Raw genomic sequence first — 24,948 nt, forward strand, 5'->3', positions numbered from 1 at the left:
CGGATGTATTCCTGCATAGCCAATTTCTCTGGCCCAGACAGATTATAGAGATGACCTCTAGGGGGCATACAACCAGACCTGAGATTGATGGGACAATCAAAAGGACGGTGAGGAGGAAGTTTATCTGCTGATTTGGGACTAAACACGTCCGCAAATTTTGAATACTGGCTTGGCAAACCTTCCACCTGAATCTTGGTGTTACCCAAGGTTACCTTCGCTAAACAATGATGATGGCAATGGGTAGACCAGCTCGTTAGCTGACCTGAAGCCCAATTGATCTGAGGAGAGTGAAGTTGTAACCATGGCATGCCAAGAATGATCGTGGAAGTTGTCATCCGCAAAACCAGAAACTGTAGACTCTCTTTGTGTAACACCCCCACCGTGACCCTTAACTCTGGAGTCTGAGACAGAGGGTAGTTACTCTGCAGAGGAGAGTCGTCCACTGCAGTGACCAGAATCTGTTGATTCAGAGGAGAAATGGGAATCCCCAATGTCTTAGGAAATTCATAATCCATAAAATTGGTAGAGGCAATGTCCAGATCATCATTAACCTCCTGAGCGGTATGGACGAGCTCAGCTCGTCCATCACCGCCGGAGGCTGCCGCTCAGGCCCTGGTGGGCCGATTTTCTTCAAATAAAGTGCAGCACACGCAGCCGGCACTTTGCCAGCCGCGTGTGCTGCCTGATCGCCGCCGCTCTGCGGCGATTCGCCGCGAGCAGCGGCGAAAGAGGGTCCCCCCAGCCGCCTGAGCCCTGCGCAGCCGGAACAAAAAGTTCCGGCCAGCGCTAAGGGCTGGATCGGAGGCGGCTGACGTCAGGACGTCGGCTGACGTCCATGACGTCACTCCGCTCGTCGCTATGGCGACGATCTAAGCAAAACAAGGAAGGCCGCTCATTGCGGCCTTCCTTGTTTATTCTGGGCGCCGGAGGCGATCGGAAGAACGCCTCCGGAGCGCCCTCTAGTGGGCTTTCATGCAGCCAACTTTCAGTTGGCTGCATGAAATAGTTTTTTTTTAATTTAAAAAAAACCCTCCCGCAGCCTCCCTGGCGATCTCAATAGAACGCCGGGGAGGTTAATTATAGCCATAGCTTTAAAAAATTCCTCAACCGAGGTTAGAGCCTTCTGCCCTGTCTGAAGATTATATGCCCAGCTTTGGGAATCCCCTGACAATAGAGTTTTAATAAACGTAATTCTCTGTGCCACGGTTCCTGATGAATTAGGCCTCAACTCAAAGTACGATAACACTCGATTTCTAAAATTCTGAAAGTCAGATCTGTGACCAGAAAACCTTTCGGGTACAGGCATACGTAAGTCTGTACTTGGAGGAGATCGCACTGTATTCACAGCCATCTGAAAGACTTGTACAGACCCAGACAAAGCGTTGATCTGGGTCTGATGACTGTCCAGCACTCGGGTGTAATTCTCCACTGCGGTGGAGAGTGCATCAAGACGGCTGTTAAGTGCATCCATTTGGTTTAGGTCTGCCGTTCTGTAACGATCGGTATCAGCACACAGAGAGAATCTGATTATTGGTGATCTGCAGTATCACCAAGAATACAGATTATACCTGATTATTGATGATCTGCAGAATCACCGATAATCCAAGTATAACTAACCTCTGGACACCTAAGTAGTGTGAGTGTTTTAGTGCAACAGTAATACATTGAGTAAGACCACCCGATCTGCAGGTGGTCTTTGGCAGTATGGGCGATACCGCCTTTTGGGAAGTGCAATAACCTTCCAGCAGCCTGAGACCTCCAAAGGGGTGGAGTCCCAGGCTGAAGGTAGGAAGGACCTGTGAGTGAGTGACACCTGAAGGTGGATGTCACTAGCAGGTCTGGAGACTATCTCTTGAGGAGGGAGATAGCTCTCAAGGTCGGGCAAGCCAGGTCGGCAACACACAGACAGACAAGGTACAGAGACAGAAGGCTGATTCGGTATCCAAAGGCAGGCAGGGTTTGGCAACAGGTAATCAGATAGGTGTAGGTACCGAATCAGAAAGCAGAGGGATAGTCAGGAATGCAATAGGTCATAACAGATATCAAACAATGCCTAGTCTTGGGTGTGAGGTCCGTGGTCTCTACACCCTGGAACTAGTCTGGAGTATAACACAATGATAACACAGAGTCCCTAATCTTGGGTGTGAGGTCCGTGGTCTCGACACCCTGGAATTAGTCTGAAGTATAACAGAATGATAACACAGATAATACACAGAAGTAATCTGGCTCAGTGTGAATTCCCAGGTCCTCCTGGTTCTAACACACTGTAGAATCTGACTAGGTCTGAGTGCTTCCACATAAGTGTTCGCAACGGCAGACAACTTGAGACTGACCATCAGTGACTATATATAGAGCAGCGCTCTCCAGCGTCACCCATCAGCGATCAACCAATAGCCACTTGCTTTGAGGACAGCTGACCAACCAGGTCAGCTGATCCCTCCTCGTTTGTCATAAAGGTTCTGCCTCTCAGCGCGCGTATTCCTCAACCTGTGTGAACTAACAGACCCAGCCACACCAGACGCACGCTGCTGTGTGCAAACCGCCGCGCTGGACGCGGAATCAGCCGCGGCGGCTTTTCCGCGTTCTATCACAAACCTAATTGAATTATAACCACTCGACTATATCCCCTACCCACTCGGAACTGGTGGGATGGATATCTCTCAGCCATTTAGTCATGTACCGACTAAATGCTCACTACATAGGTCTACAAATAGTTATAGACGCTCCCACACTGTATACTTCTTGGTTTAGAATGTATGCGTATGTTTGGTTCCCTTGGGCATCCTTTTGGTCCTGGGCTCCTCTGTATATGTGACTCTTTCACAGTATATAAAATATCATACATGGTAATTGTCACTTAATTTTTAAATTTAAAATTGGTATGCATATTGTTCCCTACAATAGTATGTGGGTCCCTGGCTCCCTTTCATATTTACACACATTTTTAACACATTTCATATTAGCCCCGTATTTTTAATACATACAAGTTTTAACACACACAATCTTTTAAACTTAGAGTAACACAAAGTTATTTTCCATTAATTATCCATTTTCTAATTAGATTTACATTATTTACATTTAATCTGTCCCATTTTTTCTTTTATTGTTAAAGAGACACTGAAGCGAAAAAAAAATGATGATATTATGATTTGTATGTGTAGTACAGCTAAGAAAAAAAACATTAAGATCAGATACATCAGTCTAATTGTTTCCAGTGCAGGAAGAGTTGAGAAACTCCAGTTGTTATCTCTATGCAAAAAAGCTATTAAGCTCTCTGACCAACTTGGTCATGGAGAGGGCTGTTATCTGACTTTTATTATCTCAACTGTAATTGAACTGTTTACTTTTCCTCTAGCAGAGGAGAGTTTATTACTTCACAGACTGCTCTGAAAGACTCATTTTGAATGCTGAGTGTTGTGTAATCTGGACATATTATAGAGTGATGCAATGTTAGAAAAAACACTATATACCTGAAAATAAAAATATGAGAATATTTTCTTTGCTGCTAATCTTCTAGTAATTATTCATAGTACACAACCAATTCATTATATCATATATTTTTTTTCGCTTCAGTGTCTCTTTAAACACTGGCGGGACTCCAAGAAAATGGCCGAAGTAATATACCGGGCCAGGAGACCTATTCCCGCTGTCCTATTTGTTGCGCAATGGCCGCGCCTCCATTAGCTTGGAGACGCGACCAGACGTATGCATGCCCCGCAGGCATGCGGATGGCGTCATTGCGTAATCTGACGCGTCACCGACGGGAGTAGAGCACGTAGGAAGCAGGGTGACGTCATCGGCCAGCGCCTCCTGGCCGATATCCTTTTATAAACAAGCGCATGACAGCGGCGTCTCCACAGGCGCCTGAACACGGGGAACTTTTCTAGTGGTGAGTCAGCTTATTTTGCTCTTAGTCAGTTCACCACACTTTTTGTTTTGCTCGCTGTTGCATATCTCACCCCCTGCTTTTCCTCCAGCATGTATATATCTTTTTCCCCAAAATCCTTTTTATATTCCACTTATTACCTAGACCCTATAATCTAGATCAGAGGGACCAATATTGGGCTTGACAAAAAATAATTTTTATGACATACAACCCTGTTAGGAAATGTTTAATTGCACATTGAGGGTTACTCTGAAGGGCCTTGAGTATACTGAAGTTTGCGTTTATGTTTATCAGCTTACAAAAGTTTTTATTAACATGTCTGGCAATTGCCTAAATTATGGTTGTTTACTATGGACATTGAGGCTCATATATGTTACATAATGTCATAATGTTTTTCGTTTTTAAAAAAGAAAAAAATTTATATATGTATATTTTTGTACACTTCTAATGTATACAATATGGAATGCTCTGTTTGTTAGTATATAATTGGAAATGTTGCCGTGTTTTTAGTGCCTTGTTTGTTGTTTTTTTCCCAAGGGACAGTACACGACCTGATGAAGCGGTTTACGCCGCGAAACGCGTTGTTAATCTAAGTGCCCCAATAAAGTAATTTTCTTTTATGAATGACTACTTTTTAAGGTAAGATTTTGTCTTACCAGTATGTACATACATAATCATTTTATAGCCATACATATATGTGCATCAACCCTCTAAAACAAACCCTAAGTACCCACCCGCGCGCCTCCTATCTCCGTTTATGCTGACTCTCCCCTGGGACTAGGGGATACCACCTTGGCAGGTGGTTTTTCAAAGGAGCTGCAACCACCTGATCTATACAACAAGGCCGAGTGGGGACGATACTTCCCCACATGCGACTTAAAGTGGTTGCCTTATACGCAACCCGGCTTTGTGAGTATATCTATTACCAGATACTTTGCTGATCTTTTACGCTTGAGATAATATACCAGCTTGGGTTCCCGGTGTTTCCCTTTCCCCCGTATTTTCTATCTATCCAGTATACGTGAAAACAATACAAATTCCCTTCCTGTGTACTGTCCTGAGTACACAGGATACAGTGTGGGGACAGCTAGTGGTTAAATACTAACATTACAATTAAAATAATTACAATACATAAAAAAAAAATTCCTGTACTTATTAAACCTTTCTACTTCCTCCCCCATAGTTCCCAATTTAAAACAATTGTAATAAAAAAAAACAGCAATTACAAAAATACATTAATAGTTATCTTAGGGACTTAGCTTTTTTAATATGTATGTTAATAGGGTATATTACTGTTATTTTGCAAATAAGGGCTTGCAACTATTGATAAAGTGTAAACAAACCTTTATTTCCAAATAAAATATTGTCCCCATACATTGTACTAGGGACATAATTTAAATGCTGTAATAACCAGGACAAATGGGCAAATAAAATGTGTGGGTTTTATCTACAGTAGTACTTTTTATTTTCAAACTAGAATGGCTGAAACCTGAGAAATAATGTTTTTTTTTCTTCTTCTTCTTCTCTTTACAATGTATAGGAAATAAAATAATTCTTAGCAAAAAGTACCACCCAAAGAAAACCAAAAATAATATATAGATCATTAAGGTGTGAATAGCCTGTTGTAGGGGAGTTATAGTGAACCTGAAGGGAAAAAGGGCCCCTAAGGGGTATTTACCTCAGCAGGGGGAAGCCTCTGGATCTTAAAGAGTCTCCCCACATCCTCCTCAACAGAGGGGATCCAGTGCAAGGAACCTCTAAAAGTCTGCTTGTCGGCACTGGTTGCCGCTCCGTGCAGGCACATTAACGGCTTTCCCCTCGGGAACCGGCGGAAATAGACAATTGGGCTAGGGTATTTCTGCTGGAGCCCTAGCGGAAAGCCACTGGTGTGTCTGTGCAGGCAGGGGACTGTCATAGTTTTTGTTTTGGTCAGTACGAGGGTCTCGTCACTGAATCCTAATGAAGCTTCCCCTTCCCAAGGCAAGTACCCAATGTTTTCTTTATTTAAAGTTACAGGTTAATTTCAAATATAAACTCTTGTGAGAAAACAATGCTCAAAACCTAGCAAGCAAAATGGATGCTTTTGAAAGGAAGATATTATTAAAGTCTATGACTCCACCCACAAGAATAGTGTATGGAGAATTAAACACAACTATGAGCTTTGTAATCTACACAAAGATCTCCCATATCGGGATGCAATGGTTGAGATGGGCAGGACATGTGGTTAGAATGGATGGATCATAGGATTACAAAAAGAATGTTTACAAGGAGCATGGATGGATGGATGAAGACCAACTGGAAGACCTAGAAAGAGATGGGCAGATGAAGTTGACAAAGATGCCGAAAAACTGCTTAAAGAGAATCTGTATTGTTAAAATCGCACAAATGTAAACATACCAGTGCGTTAGGGGACATCTCCTATTCCCCTCTGTCACAATTTTGCTGCTCCCCGCCGCATTGAAAGTGGTTAAAAACAGTTTTAAAAAGTTTGTTTATAAACAAACAAAATGGCCACCAAAACAGGAAGTAGGTTGATGTACAGTATGTCCACACATAGAAAATACATCCATACACAAGCAGGCTGTATACAGCCTTCCTTTTGAATCTCAAGAGATCATTTGTGTGTTTCTTTCCCTCTGCAGCTATTACCCACTGAAGTGTCAGGCTGTTTCTTCCTGCAGAGTGCAGACAGCTCTGCCTGTATGTAATTCCTCAGTATGTGAAAGCCCAGCCAGCTCAGAGGAAGATTTATCCAGCTTGTAAAAGATAATAGAGCAGAGAGAAGCTGCCCTAATCTAAATGTCACACAGGCAGTGTGCATAGAGGGGCCTGGAGGGGGGAGATGCATCACAGAACCACAACACTGAAGAACTTGGCAGCCTTCCAGACACAGGCCGACAAGTCTGACAGGAGAGAGATAAGTTTATTTATTACAGAGATAGTGATAGTAGAAAGTGCTGCAGTAAGCCAGAGCACATTAGAATAGATTTCGGAATTTGTAGGATGGAAGAAAACCAGATGAAATTATTGTTACGGAGTCTCTTTAAGATACGCAACTGGAAACAGGCAACAATAGACCAAGATAGATGGGGCAGAACAGTGAAGGAGTTCAAGGCTCAAATTGGGCTGTAGCGCCATCGGAGGAAGAGGAGAAATTAATGCTATACCTATTACAAAAATAATAACAGGGATATTAGAACATTTTAGCCATACATTTCCTGTAAAACAATCAACAAAACAAGTAGTTTATACCCATACAACAGAATATACACATATAAACAAGTGCCTATAAAGAATCCACCAGGTCACAACTGTTGTGATTGTTTTCCCAGGAAACAGGCAGGAACAGGATTGCCCACAGTAGGTGGAAGGGGAATTCAAGGTTTGGACAGTAACAGGTTTAATGCAAGACTGGCAATGGATAAGTATTAGTCAGTAAAATAGAGGAAAATAATAAGTAGTGGTAAGCCAGCTACAAGGATTGGTCAGTAGATGGCTGAAGTCAGTAAGGGCCCTTTTCCACTAGCAATCGCTAGCGTTCACGCTAAACGCTAGCGATTGCTGAATCGCAATTACCGCTGATTCCCCGACGTTCGCGGCCACGATTTTGCTATGCTATGCACTGGAAAGCAAAATCGCGGCAAAAGTCGCTCCGCGGCGCGATCGCGATCAAGTAAAAAACGAATCGCGGTAGTGGAAATTACCTACCGCGATTCCTATGTTAAAAAGCAAACCGTAGCGATTGTAAAATCGCTAGCGGTTTGCGTTTTTGCGATTCAGCCAGCGCAAACGCGCTGGTGGAAAAGGGCCCTAAGGGCTGGTTCACACTCGGAAGCTTTGCGTGGAGTGGAACACGATCGCGATTTGCGGGCAAAATCTCGCAATTCAGCACGATTTACGCTTGTGCTTCCCATTTAATAGAATAGGAATCACAGAGCAATCGCCCCCAAGATGCTGCATGCAGCGCGTTTGCGACTGATCAAAATCGCAACCGCTGCAGTGTGAATGTATCCATAGGGACACATTGTAGCAGCGCTTTGCTGATTGCTGGCGATCAGCAAATTGCTGAAAAATCGCCCCAATGTGAACCAGCCCTAACAGAGGCAGGAGAACAGACCAAGTCATGAAAGCAGAGTCAAGAACAGAGTAAAAAACAGAATAATCTGAAATCACCATCAGCAAGGAAAAGTACTCACTTCTTTTCACAATTCTTTTCCATCAGGTTTCCTTCCTATACCATGGATGACAGACAGTGTGTATAATCTATTTTCCACATAAGCTAGCCAATGTAATTTGAAATCCATGATACATAATCTGAGTTTAACAAAACTGCTGCCCTGTTCACTTATACTTCCACATATAAGGAGGCTAACCTGTTCCACCTCTTATTAAGGCTCAATAAAATTATGGATTACTAAGCATGAGCTCCTCTAAGATTAAACAGGCGTAACCAGACTTCCCTCTACTTAATTCATAATGGGCTGCTTAAAAAAAAACTTAACCCCTTCCTACCACTGTGCAGGAAATGTAAATCTCAGTTCAGGCATAAATATTTTTTGATCTGTGTAGCTACATAGATGCAGATATAATAGTATATGTCTGCTTATTAGCTCCTTGATCAGCTGATGCCAAATAAATCACTTGGAATTTACGTGGCCAGGAGACCAGAGACCAGCAACTGATATGTACTGTACACTATTCCAAACAACAACACAATGGGATGTTCTATGAGCCAACGTATTTTCTTATTTATTCTTCATTCACAGTGTCTTAAAATTGCGGACAAGATGTATGGATACAAGTTCAGAGTTCCAATTCACATAACCGACTGCCTGACACGTGTTTCACGGCCAAAAGCCGCTTCCTCAGAGGCACACCGTATACAACGTCAAATTAGCCATCGATAAGTACCTCCGCAATCTGAAGTTCATAGAAAAATAGTGCTCAGCGACGATTCCATGTCTAAATGGACTGCAAGAGACTCTTTTGGCCGTGAAACACGTGTCAGGCAGTCTTTTATGTGAATTGGAACTCTGAACTTATCCATACGTCTTGTCCGCAATTTGAAGACACTGTGAATGAAGAATAAATAAGAAAATACATTGGTTCATAGAACATCCCATTTTGTTGTTATTAGGAATTGTGTATTGAAATATTGAGGGGTGGAACAAAACTACTTTTATTGTATCTAGAGTGCATGTACTGTACACTGCAATCTTCTCAGAGATTCAAACCATGCTTTCCATCTTTAATCTGAACAGTGAATTTTCTAGGCATCTTCTTCATCCACAGTGCTTGAGGCCAACTTCACACTGCAGATTGTCGGCAGCGGTGTCACTGCACCCCCAGAAACAGGCCTTCAGGATTACTGCATCAGTATGCCGTAATCCATGTCTGGCAGCCGGCCAAGCAGAAATTGCCGCTCACTTCCGATGCGATCACGCGAGTATGCAAGACGCATGAAGTCTGTGGCAGGTTTTCACACTGACATGCATCACCATAGAGTTACATGACTTCTGGTCTGTCACACGTCGACACAGAACCGCGCAGTAACGTAGATTAGTCCAAGTGTCAGTGATGCAATGAAAATGTCACTTCCATCGCATCGCACCATACCATGTCAGTGTGAAAGTCTCCAGAAACTTTCATTGCCCTGCGGTGGGGTGTGGTAAAATTCAGAGCAGTGGAGTCGGTACAAAAATCCACCGACTCCGACTCCTCAAGTTAGGATTCCACCGACTCCGCCTCCTCTAATTTGCATATCACAATCTTGTTGATTGAAAGTATGTAACATGAAATGCAGCTCTTAACTGCCAACGCTTAGAAATTTTAAAAGAACTGAAGTGAGAGGGATATGGAGGCTGCCATATTTATTCCCTTTTAAACAATACCAGTTACCTGGATATCCAGCGGATGTTCTGCCTCTAATACTTTTAGTCATAGACTAAAACTAGTCCTTGGTAAGAGTACTTGTAGAAGGTACAGACAGGAACAAAGAACATCTATCAGGCCCTAGGCAATGTACAGTGGGATGAGAAAGTTTGGGCAACTTTGTTAATCGTCATGATTTTCCTGGTTGTTAAGATAAAATATGTCAGTTAAATATATCATATAGGAGACACACACAGTGATATTTGAGAAATGAAATTAAGTTTATTGGATTTACAGAAAGTGTACAATAATTGTTTAACCAGTCTTAAAACCCCTTAAGGACCAGGCACTTTTTTTTCCATTCAGACCACTGCAGCTTTAATGGTTTATTGCTTGGTCATACAACCTACCACCTAAATTAATTTTACCTCCTTCTCTTGTCATTAATACAGCTTTCTTTTGGTGCTATTTTGTCAAAAAAATGATTTTTTTAACTTTCTGTGCTGACATTTTTCAAATAAAGTAACATTTCTATATAAATTTTTGTCCAAATTTATTGTGCTACATGTCTTTGATAAAAAAAAAATCCAATAAGTGTATATTTATTGGTTTGGGTAAAAGTTACAGCGTTTACAAACTATGGTGCAAAAAGTGAATTTTCCCATTTTGAAGCATCTCTGACTTTTCTGAGCACCTGACATGTTTCATGAGGTGCTAGAATTCCAGGATAGTATAAATACCCCCCAAATGACCCCATTTTGGAAAGAAGACATCCCAAAGTATTCACTAAGAGGCATGGTAAGTTCATAGAAGATTTTATTTTTTGTCACAAGTTAGTGGAAAATGACACTTTATGACAAAAAAAAAATAAATAAATAAAAAAGTTTCCATTTCTGCTAACTTGTGACAAAAAAAAAAAAAATGAAATCTGCCACAGACTCACCATGTCCCACTCTGAATACTTTGGGGTGTCTACTTTCCAAAATGGGGTCATTTGTGGGGTGTGTTTACTGTCCTGGCATTTTGGGGGGTGCTAAATTGTAAACACCCCTGTAAAGCCTAAAGGTGCTCATAGGACTTTGGGCCCCTTAGCGCACCTAGGCTGCAAAAAAGTGTCACACGTGGTATTGCCGTACTCAGGAGAAGTAGTATAATGTGTTTTGGGGTGTATTTTTACACATACCCATGCTGGGTGGGAGAAATATCTCTGTAAATGAGATTTTTTTTACACACAATTGTCCATTTACAGAGATATTTCTCCCACCCAGCATGGGTATGTGTAAAAATACACCCCAAAACACATTATACTACTTCTCCTGAGTACGGCAATACCACATGTGTGACACTTTTTGCAGCCTTGGTGTGCTAAGGGGCCCAAAGTCCTGAGTACCTTTAGGATTTTACAGGTCATTTTGAGGCATTTGGTTTCTAGACTACTCCTCACGGTTTAGGGCCCCTAAAATGCCAGGGCAGTATAGCAACCCCACAAGTGACCCCATTTTAGAAAGAAGACACCCCAAGTTATTCTGTTAGGAGTATGGTGAGTTCATAGAAGATTTTATTTTTTGTCACAAGTTAGCGGAAATTTATTTTTATTGTTCTTTGTCACAAAGTGTTATTTTCCACTAACTTATGACAAAAAAATAAAATCTTCTATGAACCCATCATACACCTAACGGAATATTTTGGCGTGTCTTCTTTCTAAAATGGGGTCACTTGTGGGGTTCCTATACTGCCCTGACATTTTAAGGGCCCTAAACTGTGAGGAGTAGTCTGGAAACCAAATGCCTCAAAATGACTGTTCAGGGGTATAAGCATCTGCAAATTTTTATGACAGGTGGTCTATGAGGGGCCGAATTTTGTGGAATCGGCCATAAGCAGGGTGGCATCTTAGACGACACGTTGTATTGGCACTGAAGTGCAGGAAGCGCAGGATGTTCTCAAATCGTGACCTGGACATTGCAGCAGAGAACATGGGCATGTGATGTATTGGGTGCGTAGACTACATTGTTTTTGACTAGACCCATGTTAGGGAGAAGGTCCCAAAAAATGTTTCGTTCGGAAACTTGGATTGGTTTCCACCGAAAAGGCTGGGCATGGTAGCTTCTTGGATTGGCGGTTGCGTATTGTGTGGCATAACGATGGTTGGTCTCAGCCACAATTAAGTCGTAGAGACCAGCAGTGATCAGAAAAAAAAATTCTGTCACTGCGGTGGGGCGGGTGAGGGTTTGGCCGGGTGATCAGAAGCCCGCAGGGGGCAGATTAGGGCCTAATCTGATGGGTAGGTGTGCTAGGGGGTGACAGGTGGTGATTGATGGGTGTCTCAGGGTGTGATTAGAGGGGGGAATAGATGCAAGCAATGCACTGGGGAGGTGATCGGGGGGGTCTGAGGGCGATCTGAAGGTGTGGACGGGCAATTGGGTACCCGCAAGGGGCAGATTAGGGTCTGATCCGATGGGTAGCAGTGACAGGTTGTGACAGGGGGTGATTGATGGGTGATTAGAGGGGAGAACAGATGTAAATAATGCACTGGGGAGGTGAGGAGGTGATCGGGGGGGGGGGGGGAATCTGAGGGGGCGGGCGGGCGTTTGGGTGCCCGCAAGGGGCAGATTAGGGTCTGATCTGATGGGTAGCATTGACAGGTGGTGACAGGGTGCTTGATAGGTGATCAGGGTGTGATTAGAGGGGAGAATAGATGCAAGCAATGCACTGGAAGGTGATCAGGGACGGATGGGAGGGAAGTTCTCTGAGGCCGATCTGAGGGTGTGGGCAGGTAATTGGGTGCCCGCAAGGGGCAGATTAGGGTCTGATCTGATGGGTAGCAGTGACAGGTGGTGACAGGGGGTGGTTGATGGGTGATCAGTGGGTGATTAGAGGGGAGAACAGATGTAAACAATGCACTTGGGATGTGATCTGAGGGCGGGTCTGCGGGTAATCTGAGGGTGTGGGCGGGTGATCAGGTGCCCGCAAGGAGCAGGCTAGGGCCTGATTTGATGGGTGGCAGTGACAGGTGGTGATTGACAGGTGATCAGTGGGTGATTACAGGGGAGAATAGATGTATACAGTACACGGGGCGGGGGGTCTGGGGAGGATCTGAGGGTGTGGGGGGGGGGGGGGTGATCAGGAGCCCCCAGGGGGCAGTTTAGGACCTAATCTAAAATATAGCATTGACAGATAAGTGACAGGGAGTGATTGATGGGTGATTGGGAGGGGTCTGAGGGGTGCTGTTGGCGATCAGGGGGTAGGGGGGGCAGGATCAGTGTGTGTGTGCTTTCACATACACATCTGCCTCCTACCCTGGTGGTCCCTTGATCACTGGGACCACCAGGGTACGAGGCAGCCTGTATAATACACTTTGTATACATTACAAAGTGTATTATACACTTTCTAGCAGCAGATCGAAGGTTAACAACCCGCCGGCGCTGCTAATTGGTCGGCGGGTTGACGTAGTGGGTGGGCGGAGCCTAATGCCAGCGGAGGCGCGTGCATCTATGTGCGCAATCCCCGGCTAATCAGTCCCCTAGGTGCCGCCGATCGGCGGTCCTGGGGGTGCCACTTTGCCGACGCCCATAGGTAGTGGGCGGTCAGCAAGTGGTTAAACAAAATTAGGCAGGTGCATAAATTTGGGCAGTGTCATTTTATCGATTCAAAATCCTTTAGAATTAATTATTGGAACTCAAACTGGCTTGGTAGGCTCAGTGACCCCTGACCTACATACACAGGTGAATCCAATTATGAGAAAGAGTATTTAAAGGAATACTTAAGTCTAAAAAAAAAATGAGATTTACTCACCCGGGGCATCCCTTAGCCCCCTGAAGCTGGATGGTGCCCTCGCAGCCCCGCTCCGATCGTCCTGTCCCCGCCAGGGGCGACTTCCGGGTTCGGCGACAGCCGCCGACAGGCTGGGAACGCGAGTGATTTTCCGCGTTCCCAGCCGCTATACCACCCTCTATGCGGCTATAGCGTATAACATATACGCTATAGCAGCACAGAGGGTGATATAGCGGCTGGGAACGCGGAAAATCACTCGCGTTCCCAGCCTGTCGGCGGCTGTCGCCGAACCCGGAAGTAGCCGCCGGCGGGGACAGGACGATCGGAGCGGGGCTGCGAGGGCACCATCCAGCTTCAGGGGGCTGAGGGATGCCCCGGGTGAGTAAATCTCATTTTTTTTCTTAGACTTAAGTATTCCTTTAAGGGAGTCAATTTTAAGTTTCCCTCTTAATTTTCTCTGAAGAGTAGCAACATGGGGGTCTCAAAACAACTCTCAAATGACCTGAAGACAAAGATTGTTAACCATCATGGTTTAGGGGAAGGATACAGAAAGCTGTCTCCGAGATTTCAGCTGTCTGTTTCCACAGTTAGGAACATATTGAGGAAATGGAAGACCACAGGCTCAGTTCAAGTTAAGGCCCAAAGTAGCAGACCAAGAAAAATCTGGGATAAACAGAAGTGATGAATAGTGAGAACAGTCAGAGTCATCCCGCAGACCAGCACCAAAGACCTACAACATTATCTTGCTGCAGATGGCGTCACTGTGCATCGTTCAACCATTCGGCGCACTTTACACAAGGAGATGCTTTATGCGAGATTGATGCAGAGAAAGCCTTTTCTCCGCCTACAGCACAAACAGAGCCGCTTGAGGTATGCTAAAGCACACTTGAACAAGCCAGCTTCATTTTGGAATAAGGTGCTGTGGACTGATAAAACTAAAATGTAGTTATTTGGGCATTACAAGTGGTGTTATGCATGGAGGAAAAACACAGCATTCCAAAAAAAACACCTGCTACCTACAGTAAGATATGGTGGTGGTTCCATCATGCTGTGGGGCTGTGTGGCCAGTGCAGGGACAGGGAATCTTGTCAAAGTTGAAGGACGCATGGATTCCACTCAGTATCAGCAGATTTTGGAGACCAATGCCCAGGAATCAGTGACAAAGCTGAAGCTGCGCCAGGGCTGTATCTTTCAACAAGACAATGACCCTAAACACTGCTTAAAATCCACTAAGGCATACATGCAGAGGAACTAGTACAACGTTCTGTAATGGCCATCTCAGTCCCCAGACCTGAATATAATTGAAAATCTGTGGTGAGAGTTAAAGAGAGCTGTCCATGCTCGGAAGCCATCCTGAATGAACTAGGGATGTTTTGTAAAGAGGAATGGTCCAAAATACCATCAACCAGAATTCAGACTTTTATTGGAACCTGCAGGAAGTGTTTAGAGGTTGTAATTTCTGGAAAAAGAGGATCTACTAAATATTGATTACTTTTCTTTTTTGTGGAGCCCAAATGTATGCACCTGTCTAATTTTGTTTACACAATTATTGCACACTTTCTGAAAATCCAATAAACTTCATTTCACTTCTCAAATATCACTGTGTGTGTCTCCTATATGATATATTTAAAGGGGAACTTCAGCCTAAGCAAATATACTGACATCAAGTTACATTAGTTATGTTAATTAGAATAGATAGGCAATATAATCTCTTACCCACCCTGTTTTAAAAGAACAGGCAAATGTTTGTGATTCATGGGGGCTGCCATCTTTTTGGTTGAAAGGAGGTGACAAGGAGCAGGAGAGACAGTTCCAACTCTCCTGTGTCCCGATTACCCCTCCCAGCTGCACACGCTAGGCTTCAAATATCAAATTCAAAATGTAAAAAAAAAAAAAAAAAAATGCACCAAAACAGCAGAACGAGAACAACAAAATCAGAAATCCCATCGTGCTTCGCACAGCATCAGGGGAAAAAAGCCCGGGCAGTTTTCTTCTGTGCAGCTAAAAATGAGGCTTGTATAAGAGAAGCAAAGTTCTGATGCTGTGAAACACAAAGCCTTTTCAGTGCTGCTGAGTCGATTTTTAGTCCGGAGGTTTACTTTAACTGACATTTTTTATTGTAACGCCGCTTTATACAGGAAAGTCATGACGATTAACAAGGTTGCCCAAACTTTCGCATCCCACTGTAACTGTGGGTACATGTAAGAGTGATGTGCAGGTACTCTGCAGGGGAATGAGGGGATTCTTCCACTATTACACATTTTTCATGTACAATCTGAACCAGGTTTATGGGTGACAGACAACACCTTTGTGTTCAATGTGCACAACATTCTCAGTGGATTCCCTGCAGCTCAGTGGGGAGTGCATATGTAGAGTATAGTACTACTGTGCAACAAAGTAAACCTGAGACAGATGAAAGTGTTATACATACCTGGGGCTTCCTCCAGCCCCCTTCCGGCTAATCAGTCCCTCGCTATCCTCCTCCGTCACCTGGATCTTCTACTATGGGTCCAGGTACTTGAGCCAGTAGGGCGTAGTGTGCATGCACACACTCCGCCACCGGGAGCGTACTACACCTGCGCAGCACTATTCAGCAGGTGCAGAATGCTCCTGGCTGTGGGATCGGCACGCGGCCAGACTGAGCTGACTCTCTGAATTACTGGGACTCATAGCAGAAGATCCAGGTGGTGGAGGACAGTGAGGGACTGATTAGCCTGAAGGGGGCTGGAGGAAGCACCAGGTATGTATAAAATGTTTCTTTTCATCCATCTCAGGTACCCTATAATTCGTAGTCATCAAACCAAATTTTAACGACATATCAAATTATTTGATTTCATGAGCAAAAAGAGTGCATACATTTGCATAAACCAGCATCAGCGCAGAATTATTTCCATCTCATTGACCATCTCTATTAGTGACACAGCTACACATCAGGCTTTATTCTTACAGCATAGATGTTATGTAGTATATAAGAGATTTCTGTGTACACATCATATATACAGTCACAATCAGAAATGTATATCTGACTTTAAAAATACGGGGAGTGCTTTATTGAAGCAGCACAAGTAACTATTTTTTGATTGGTTTATTTAATTTTTGTGGATTAAGCAGAGCTATTACTGTATATATAGATTATTTATGACTATTATCTGAGAAATAGAACATTTTATCATATTCTCTATTTGTATTACAGTTTAAATTCTTTATGAGTCGGAGCTCCCTGACTCCTGGTACCCAAAAATTGCTCCGACTCCTCAGCCCTGGTAAATTTACCGCACCGTTCCAGTGCGAAAAGCCCTGAAACATACTTGCTCCACTGCTGCTTTATGTCATGTGATCAAAAGTTTCAAGATAAGATTTTAAATGGATAAACCTCTTTCCACACAAAAAACACAACATCTGAGCGCTCCAATTTTTAAGCTATAAGTTGTCTTTAGACATGCGCCTGAAGAAGGGATTTAACACCCTTGCAGCATGATCCCAGGAAGGCAGGAATGTTCACTTAGGGCGCCATTCTGAGGGCCTATACATAACAGTCACATTTCAATCCCATACATAACAGTCACACTTCAATCCCATGACCATCAACACTGACCAGTATTAGCAATCAATGGTAAGTTTGTTTTGCAGCATTGCAGCACAGACTTTTCCTGATCACTGAAAATTATAGGGCACTGGGTTAAACTAAGAAATACAAGAATGTCTGGTGATTCAGTCAACACTGCATCTGAACTTACCGTATTTTCATGTAAGTTTAGGCACAATTCTGTCTGTATTGTATACTATCCCAATCTAACTGAAACATTCAGATATGGCCTGTCAACCAGAATCATAATGCACCTAAAAGCCCTAAAAACAAATAAAATCCTGGAGAAGATATCCCAACTAAAATTCTTGAAGGGTTATAGGGAGGTGTATAGTGTGGTGGTAGGGGAAAATTGGCGAGAATCTCATTTGAAATTCATTCATAGAGCGAAATACGCCTTTAATATTAAATATAAAAATCCACCGCCTCATTATATCCCTAAGTGTCCTAAATGCTCAACGGAGAATGCAGACCTTTTTCACTGTGTGTGGGGCTGCCCCGTAGTGGGAAATTTCTGGAAGGAGATGGCGAAATTTATTAAAGAAATGTTTAAAATCCATGTGGAACCTACGCCATTGCTAATTTTATATAATTATGAGAAGCCTGTCCCTCAGGATGGAGCTGAGGCCCAAACATCTGGTAAATCGTTGAGTAAATTGGTCCATTTAGTATTACTCGAAAGGTGATCTTTAATAAATGGATATTTGCTAGTGTTCCATCAATCTGGGATGTTAAGGAGGAACTTACTCATTTATACCATTTAGACAAATTGGATAAAAAGTCACAAGGATAAAAAGACGAAGACCTTTTTTTAAGAAATGGAGACTATTTATACTAACAACCTACAACCAACATGATATCCGGGTTTTGATGGAACACTTTCAATACACTAAGTGGTACCTGATAGAACACTTTCAAGGGACATTGGGAAAATTGGACATTTCATGAGTTCAAGTTCGAACGGGGTGGGGGGTGGGGATGGGAGGGGGGTTGGTTTCGCTGTGGGGGCGGGAGTAGAGGGAGGGTTGGCTTAATACTCTTTTTTGCTATGTAGTAGAGTTATTCAAGTACAAGGGATATGCTACTATGCAATTTCTGTTATTAGCGTACTTTGGTTAAACTAATACCTGTACTATCAAAGTTTTTATTATTGTTCCTACTACTGTTGTATATCTGTTATAAAAGAAAGTTCAAATAAAATATTGTTTAAAGAAAACAAACAAATAAAATAGTTTACTATTCCATGACATTCCAATGGGTTTGGTCAGCCTGACGAACACCGTAGCATGTGGCAGCTCCCCTGCGTAGGGATTAAGAAGTGGTTAGGCATAGGAGTAGTCAGGAACGGTTGGTTCACATTCGGGTACTTTTGGGGAACGATTCAGAGTTTTGCTGATAGCTAGGGATCAGCAAAGTGCTGTGAATTGTGTAAATTTCAATGCTGCACGCAGCATTTTGGCGACAATGTGATTCTCAAAATTAAAGACTTCTTAGTGGGAACCTGAAAGGAAATTGTGCCCCTGGGGGATACTTATCCAGGGAGAGGGAAGCCTCTGGATCCTAAAGAGGCTTCCCCGTTTTCAACAGAGGCAACCCCCCCTCCCCAAAAGTCCGCTTGTCGCCACTGTACGCAGGGGCACTAGCGGCTTTCTGCTCGGGCTCCATTGAAATAGTTGAGCCCAGTCAGGTCCGCTCTGGAATAGATGAGCCCAATCAGGTCCGCTTTGAAATAGATGAGCTTAATCAGGTCCGCTTTGAAATAGATGAGCCCAATCGGGTCCGCTCTGAAATATATGAGCCCAATCAGGTCCGCTCTGAAATAGATGAGCCCAATCGGGTCCGCTCTGAAATATATGAGCCCAATCTGGTCCGCTCTGAAATAGATGAGCCCAATCGGGTCCGCTCTGAAATAGATGAGCCCAATCGGGTCCGCTCTGAAATAGATGAGCCCAATCGGGTCCGCTCTGAAATAGATGAGCCCAATCGGGTCCGCTCTGAAATAGATGAGCCCAATCGGGTCCGCTCTGAAATAGATGAGCCCAATCGGGTCCGCTCTGAAATAGATGAGCCCAATCGGGTCCGCTCTGAAATAGATGAGCCCAATCGGGTCCGCTCTGAAATAGATGAGCCCAGTCGGGTCCGCTCTGAAATAGATGAGCCCAATCGGGTCCTCTCTACTGCGCAGGCACAGTAGAGCGGACCTGATCAGGCTAAGTTATTACCCCCAGAACCCGAGCAGAAAGCCACTAATGCACCTGTGCAGGCAGGCCATTATTGTTATTGTTTTACTGGTTTGTGGTTTTCTGAGCTGCCAGCGCTGGATTGGGCTGGCTGAGAAGGACGGGGGAAGTACTGGTTAAGGGCTCTGCCTCTGACATGGGAGACCTGGGTTCGAATCTCGGCTCTGCCTGTTCAGTAAGCCAGTAATTCAGTAAGGAGTTCATTGGGCAAGACTCCCTAACACTGCTACTGCCTACTGAGTGCGCTCTAGTGGCTGCCTCGCAAGCGCTTTGAGTCCAACAGGAGAAAGGCGCTATACAAATACTGCCATTATTATTATTAGGATCCAGAGGCTTCCAGCTCCCGAAGTAAGGATCTGTTTTTTTTTTTTGTTTTTTTTTAATTATTATTTTAAACTTCCAGATTTCCTTTAAAAATTGAGCTGTGATAACTGTGATTGGCTCACAGTAATTAAAACATGTAAAACAGATAACGTAACAGATGATCTATTCTGTTATGTGTATTACATTTCTTAATAATACAGATGTATTAAAAAAATAAAAATAAAAAGTTACAAATGGATTAATGTACCTGGCCGATGACCTGTCTGGCGGAGCATAACCTTCATATTCTAGTTGGCATGGGTGTCTTGCCAGCCTGCCTCTTAATCTCCAGGCCCTCCCTGCTGAGTATGCACATTAGCTGTGGGAGTGTACACCTATACAGACATTGGCCTCAATTCACTAAGATCATGCTGGAGATAATAAGGCAAGAGAAAACTTACCTCCACATAAGAGAGAGTTATCTTATCTCTTCATTCCTTAAGTTACCTCCTCTGTAGTTATTTTACCTCCTCTGTAGTTATTTTCACATGCAGTTAATAAACAGCCTGTCTTTAACTCTGGAGTTATTTTAAGGATTGAAGAGTTAACTTAACCTCCCTGGCGGTCTATTAAGATCGCCAGGGCGGCTGCGGGAGGGGTTTTTTTTAATTAAAAAAAAACTGTTTCATGCAGCCAACTGAAAGTTGGCTGCATGAAAGCCCACTAGAGGGCGCTCCGGAGGCGTTCTTCCGATCGCCTCCGGCGCCCAGAATAAACAAGGAAGGCCGCAAAGTGCCGGCTGCGTGTGCTGCTTTTTATTTCGCTCAAATCGGCCCAGCAGGGCCTGAGCGGCGACCTCCGGCGGTGATGGACGTGTATAGTCGTCCATACCGCTGAGGAGGTTAAAGGATACCACAGTCGAAAAAAAAGGTTGCAGCAGTGTGTGGGGGGTTAAAATTACATACCATTATCCAGTCCTGCCCCCTCCGTCTGACGCCGTTAGTCTCCTATAATTCCCGGTGCCCAGCGACTTGATTGACCCCCCACCCGGACATACTGCGCCCTGTGCACGCAGTATGTCCTCCCCTCTTCACTTCTGGCCGGCGCATGACGATCGGCTCAGAAGCACGTTCATTCCTCTTCCTCCCCTGCGCTGTGTGTGCGCTCCATTACACTTAGCGTCACATGATTAGCATGTGACGCTAAGCGTAATGGAGCGCACACGCAGCGCAGGGGAGGCAGAGGAATAAACGTGCTTCTGAGCCGATCATCATGCGCCAGTCAGAAGTGAAGAGGGGAGGACATACTGCGTGCACAGGGCGCAGTATGTCCGGGTGGGGGGTCAATCAAGTCGCTGGGCACCGGGAATTATAGGAGACTAATGGCGGCAGACGGAGGGGGCAGGACTGGATAACGGTATGTAATTTTAACCCCCCACACACTGCTGCAAACTTTTTTTTCGACTGTGGTATCCTTTAAAGACAGAAGTGTTAACTTTAGGTTTGCCTGAGGTAAAATGTTTCCTGAATACTACATGCCTTATCACCATGGTAACAACTCTAGAAGAGTTATTAAAGACAGGAGATAAGTTTAGTGAATTGAGGCCATTGTCTGGATGTGCCTGTATAGGCCTTCTTCACACGGAAGGCTGAAGGCGGTAAATTCACATCTGAGCATGGTCTAGCTTCAATGCAGTACTGAACCTGTACATACTACGTTGCGCAGTATGTCCACTTGTGACCGTGCTCACTGGTAAACCTCAATTGCTTTACGCGCTCACTCCCACGCCAAGACGTACCCAGGGAATATAATGCAAATGTGCAACGTAGTAAGTCCAGGTCAAAGGGCGCTGACCAAGACCCTTAGAACGGGCAAGATAACAGGCAAACAGAGGCAGATGCCGGGCCACGGGAGGTGCGGTAAGCCTATGTACAATCCCCCCACACACAGAGAGTGTCAATTTGAGTATATGTTGAGGACTATGTGACCTTTCATTGCACCCGAATGGCACTCATTCAGCTTCCCACATGAAAGACAAAAAAGTGTTTCATGTCTCCCCATATTAGCTAGCTCCTGTCTGAAAATCACAATCATTCTCTACTCTCAACATGTTCAGTGGCAAGGCTGACACTGTAGAAAATCCCAGTGTCATGGACATATACTTCAAAATGTCTTTTTTTCTTCAAAAGTTGTGAGGTACGCCTCTGCCCCCACCTCCAGCCACACCGTAAATGTATATGTAGTACTCAATGTCAAAAAATAGCAGTGGTATCGCATCTCGCAAGACAGCACACAGTGTAAATGAGCTCTAAAATAAACATGTAGGCAACACATTTCCCAAAGAGATTTAGGTAGCATTTCAATTCAATAGGCAGCAGGGGTTCTTCCAAACATAATTTGGCACCCTCACCCTAACACTGCACAATCCCCCCATCCTTATCTGTTTCTCCCAGGGCCGTGGAGTCGGAGTTGTTGATTTCATAAACTGAGGAGTCGGATGATTTTTGTCCAAAATCCACAGCCTTGATAAGTATTAGACTAAAAAGTCGGAGTCGAAGAATGGCGTCAGAGCCATTTTGGGTACCCGGAGTCGTGGTTTTATAAACTAAGGAGTCGGAAGATTTTTGTACCGACTCGCCAGCCCTGGTTTCTCCTACTTCTATAACAGTTGCTTTGTGTCGCCTCTCCTATTTTAGATTTTTACAATCGGTCAGATTTTTGAATTGTTACAATCAGTCAGAAAAATTGATTGCTATTCTTGAATTGAACAGATATTAAAAAAATTGAACGGTGTGTGGCCACCTTTAACCCCGTCCCAAATGCCTAACGCCGACTGGTGGCGGGAGGGTGACATCTAGGAGCTAGTCTACTTTAGGGGACCCACCGTAAATCCCCATAGAGAATTTAAGCTGTGCTGAAAACGGAGCGAATTTCCACTTTCAGCTTGTTTAAACCCCCACAAGTTATATATGTATGGAAAGCTCAGAATCAGACCTAACGAAGGGTGCCACTTTCGGTGAGAAAAAGCAGAAACTCACTGTGTACGAGGCGCCGAACGGCCGCAATCGCACCTCCGTCAGCCATCTTACATCTGTGCTGCTCCTATTTTTCTCCCTCCTCATTGGAGGGATTGTTAGCTGGGGGCGTGCCAGAAACTGCTCTCTCACAAGACTCACAAGTTACCATGTCTACCGACCTTCAGGGCTGTGAAAATAATAAGTTTGGCCGACTGAAATTAAACTGTGCCGAACAGATAGGAAATTACATCCTCTTGCTCGGGGGGGGGGGGAGCAGGAGGATGTAATTTCCTATCTGTTCGGCACAGTTTGGGAGGGGGTCCCATCTGCCAACACACCGCCCAGCGCAGTAGTAATAGGAAGCCAGTAGAAAACTTCACTTTTTTTTCTCTCTCTCTCTCTCTCTCTCTCTCTCTCTCTCTCTCTCTCTCTCTCTCTCTCTGGCACGCCCCCAGCTAACAATCCCTCCAATGAGGAGGGAGAAAAATATGAGCAGCACAGAACCAAGATGGCCGACGGAGCCGCGATCGCGACCGTTCGGCGCCTCGTACACGGTGAGTTTCACCTTTTGCTCACCGAAAGTAGCATCATTCGTTAGAGCAGATTCTCAGCTTTCCATAGATATATGGCTTGTGGTGGTTTAAAAGAGCTGAAAGCGGAAATTCGTTCCGTTTTCAGCACAGCTCAAATTCTCTATGGGGATTTACGGTGGGTCCCCTAAAGTAGACTAGCTCCGACATCTACAGGACCGCCTAACACAGATTGGTGTCAAGTCCTGTAGCGTGTGTGGATGCACGCACATCCCCGCTTCAGTGATGGAGCTCCGCTTTGTAAACAGCCTGCCAGCATCGATCGTTGCTGGCAAGCTGTTACAAGAAGAAACAGTGGCTTATTTACTTTATACAAAGCTGCGATCTACCGCAGCGCTGTACTGGGGACAGCCTAGTCACTTGGCTGTCCCCTGAAGACTCACATAATGCGATCACTCTTATAGGCTGATGCCTATGAGAGACAATCACAAGGATTGGAGGGAGAGGGGAGGAATTAATTATAAGTAAAAGCAATAATTTTTATTTAAAAAAAAAAACAAAAAAAAAACAAAACACAACGTTAACATTAATATAAAAAAAAAAACTAAACGTGGCAGCAGCAATCAGATGCAACCAACAGAAAGCTCTGTTGGTGGCACCAAAAGGAGCCAGATTTCATGCACGCGTTATGACGGGAAGTTGCGTTTCGACTCGTATCAGCAGCACTAGTTCAAAGTCACCCGACAGGAAACCACTTGCGTCATGCGATTAAATGTTCCCAAAGGCAATACACTGTAATGCTCTGGAACGCTTTAACTAATGTGAATGGTAACATGAACGTCAATAGCTCAGTTACATACTCCCTTTGAATGTACTCTCAGCACTCCTCTCTCCATCCTTTGAGTCCCCCTGCCCCGTTCCCCCCTAGACAGATAGATACTACTAAACAAACAAACACACACACACGTTTTCTCATCACACAACACATGCACACGGAGATAGACAGACATAGTATAAACAAGCACACAGTGACACTTTCCTCCCCTTCCCACTCCCAGGACTCACCGGAAGCCATTACAGTTCTCTTCTCTTTTCTTCCTCCTCCTAGCAGAGTTCAGCACACACCCACGCAGGGGGCGGGGCTAGCTGCTCCACTGAAGTGTGTAGTAAGGAGGCCGGAACAGTAGCTGCTGAGGGCTGGACTATAGGAGGGACATTCAAATTCGATACAGTTGTGAGGTTACGGTAATCTCTGTGAGCCGTGCACGGCAGTGCTTCTGCAGCGTCAGCTGTCGGCATGGTGACAGAGCAATGTGTCTCTTCCCGGGACACCCCTCCCTCTCCCCTACTACAGCATATCTATATTATAATAAGAATACCCTCTCAATTCTGACGTCCTTCTTCCTAGCTACAGTCATTTACTAAAATATGTTCTGTGAAGTAATGTCAGGCTCGTGATTCTGAGATACCTTCCTCTCCTCTGACAATCCTCCTCTGATGCTCTTCATCTTCAGTATGCTTAATCTCCTGCTCACACACAAGCCATGGAAATATGTTGGTGTTTACATTGCAGTACAATGCAGTGTGTGATTACTGACTGAGCCATGCAGTGTTCTACAATGTCAGTCTACTCTCCACGTGTCGACTGTCGAGTGATGTGTGACTACCCACCACTCCCCTCCCTCTTAGTGTTGTCCGGATCATGAACTATTTGGATCTTTGATCCGAATCTATTTTGTGAGTC

At 44.4% G+C, this 24,948-nt stretch overlaps 1 protein-coding gene across 4 annotated transcripts in view; it reads right to left on the minus strand.

Moving 5' to 3' along the window:
• The window catches only part of GLRX2 (glutaredoxin 2), a 62,560-nt gene extending 37,662 nt beyond the window's left edge, over nucleotides 1–24,898 (minus strand). The window contains exons 1-2 of one of the 4 annotated variants that reach the window (XM_068242660.1): nucleotides 24,270–24,892; nucleotides 8,083–8,117 (exon numbers count right to left, since the gene is read on the minus strand). Coding sequence is in view for 1 of the 4 variants with exons in the window: in XM_068242658.1 (XP_068098759.1) it covers nucleotides 24,270–24,279 (10 nt within the window). In the remaining 3 variants the exon portion in view is untranslated. Of the gene's footprint in view, nucleotides 1–8,082; nucleotides 8,118–24,269 lie in introns of all 4 variants that reach the window. The other 3 variants (XM_068242658.1, XM_068242657.1, XM_068242659.1) reach the window with 3 other exon arrangements.
• Between the last annotated feature and the right edge of the window lie 50 nt (nucleotides 24,899–24,948).

This window comes from Hyperolius riggenbachi, chromosome 6 (assembly GCF_040937935.1).
Source record: "Hyperolius riggenbachi isolate aHypRig1 chromosome 6, aHypRig1.pri, whole genome shotgun sequence".
NCBI lineage: Eukaryota > Metazoa > Chordata > Amphibia > Anura > Hyperoliidae > Hyperolius > Hyperolius riggenbachi.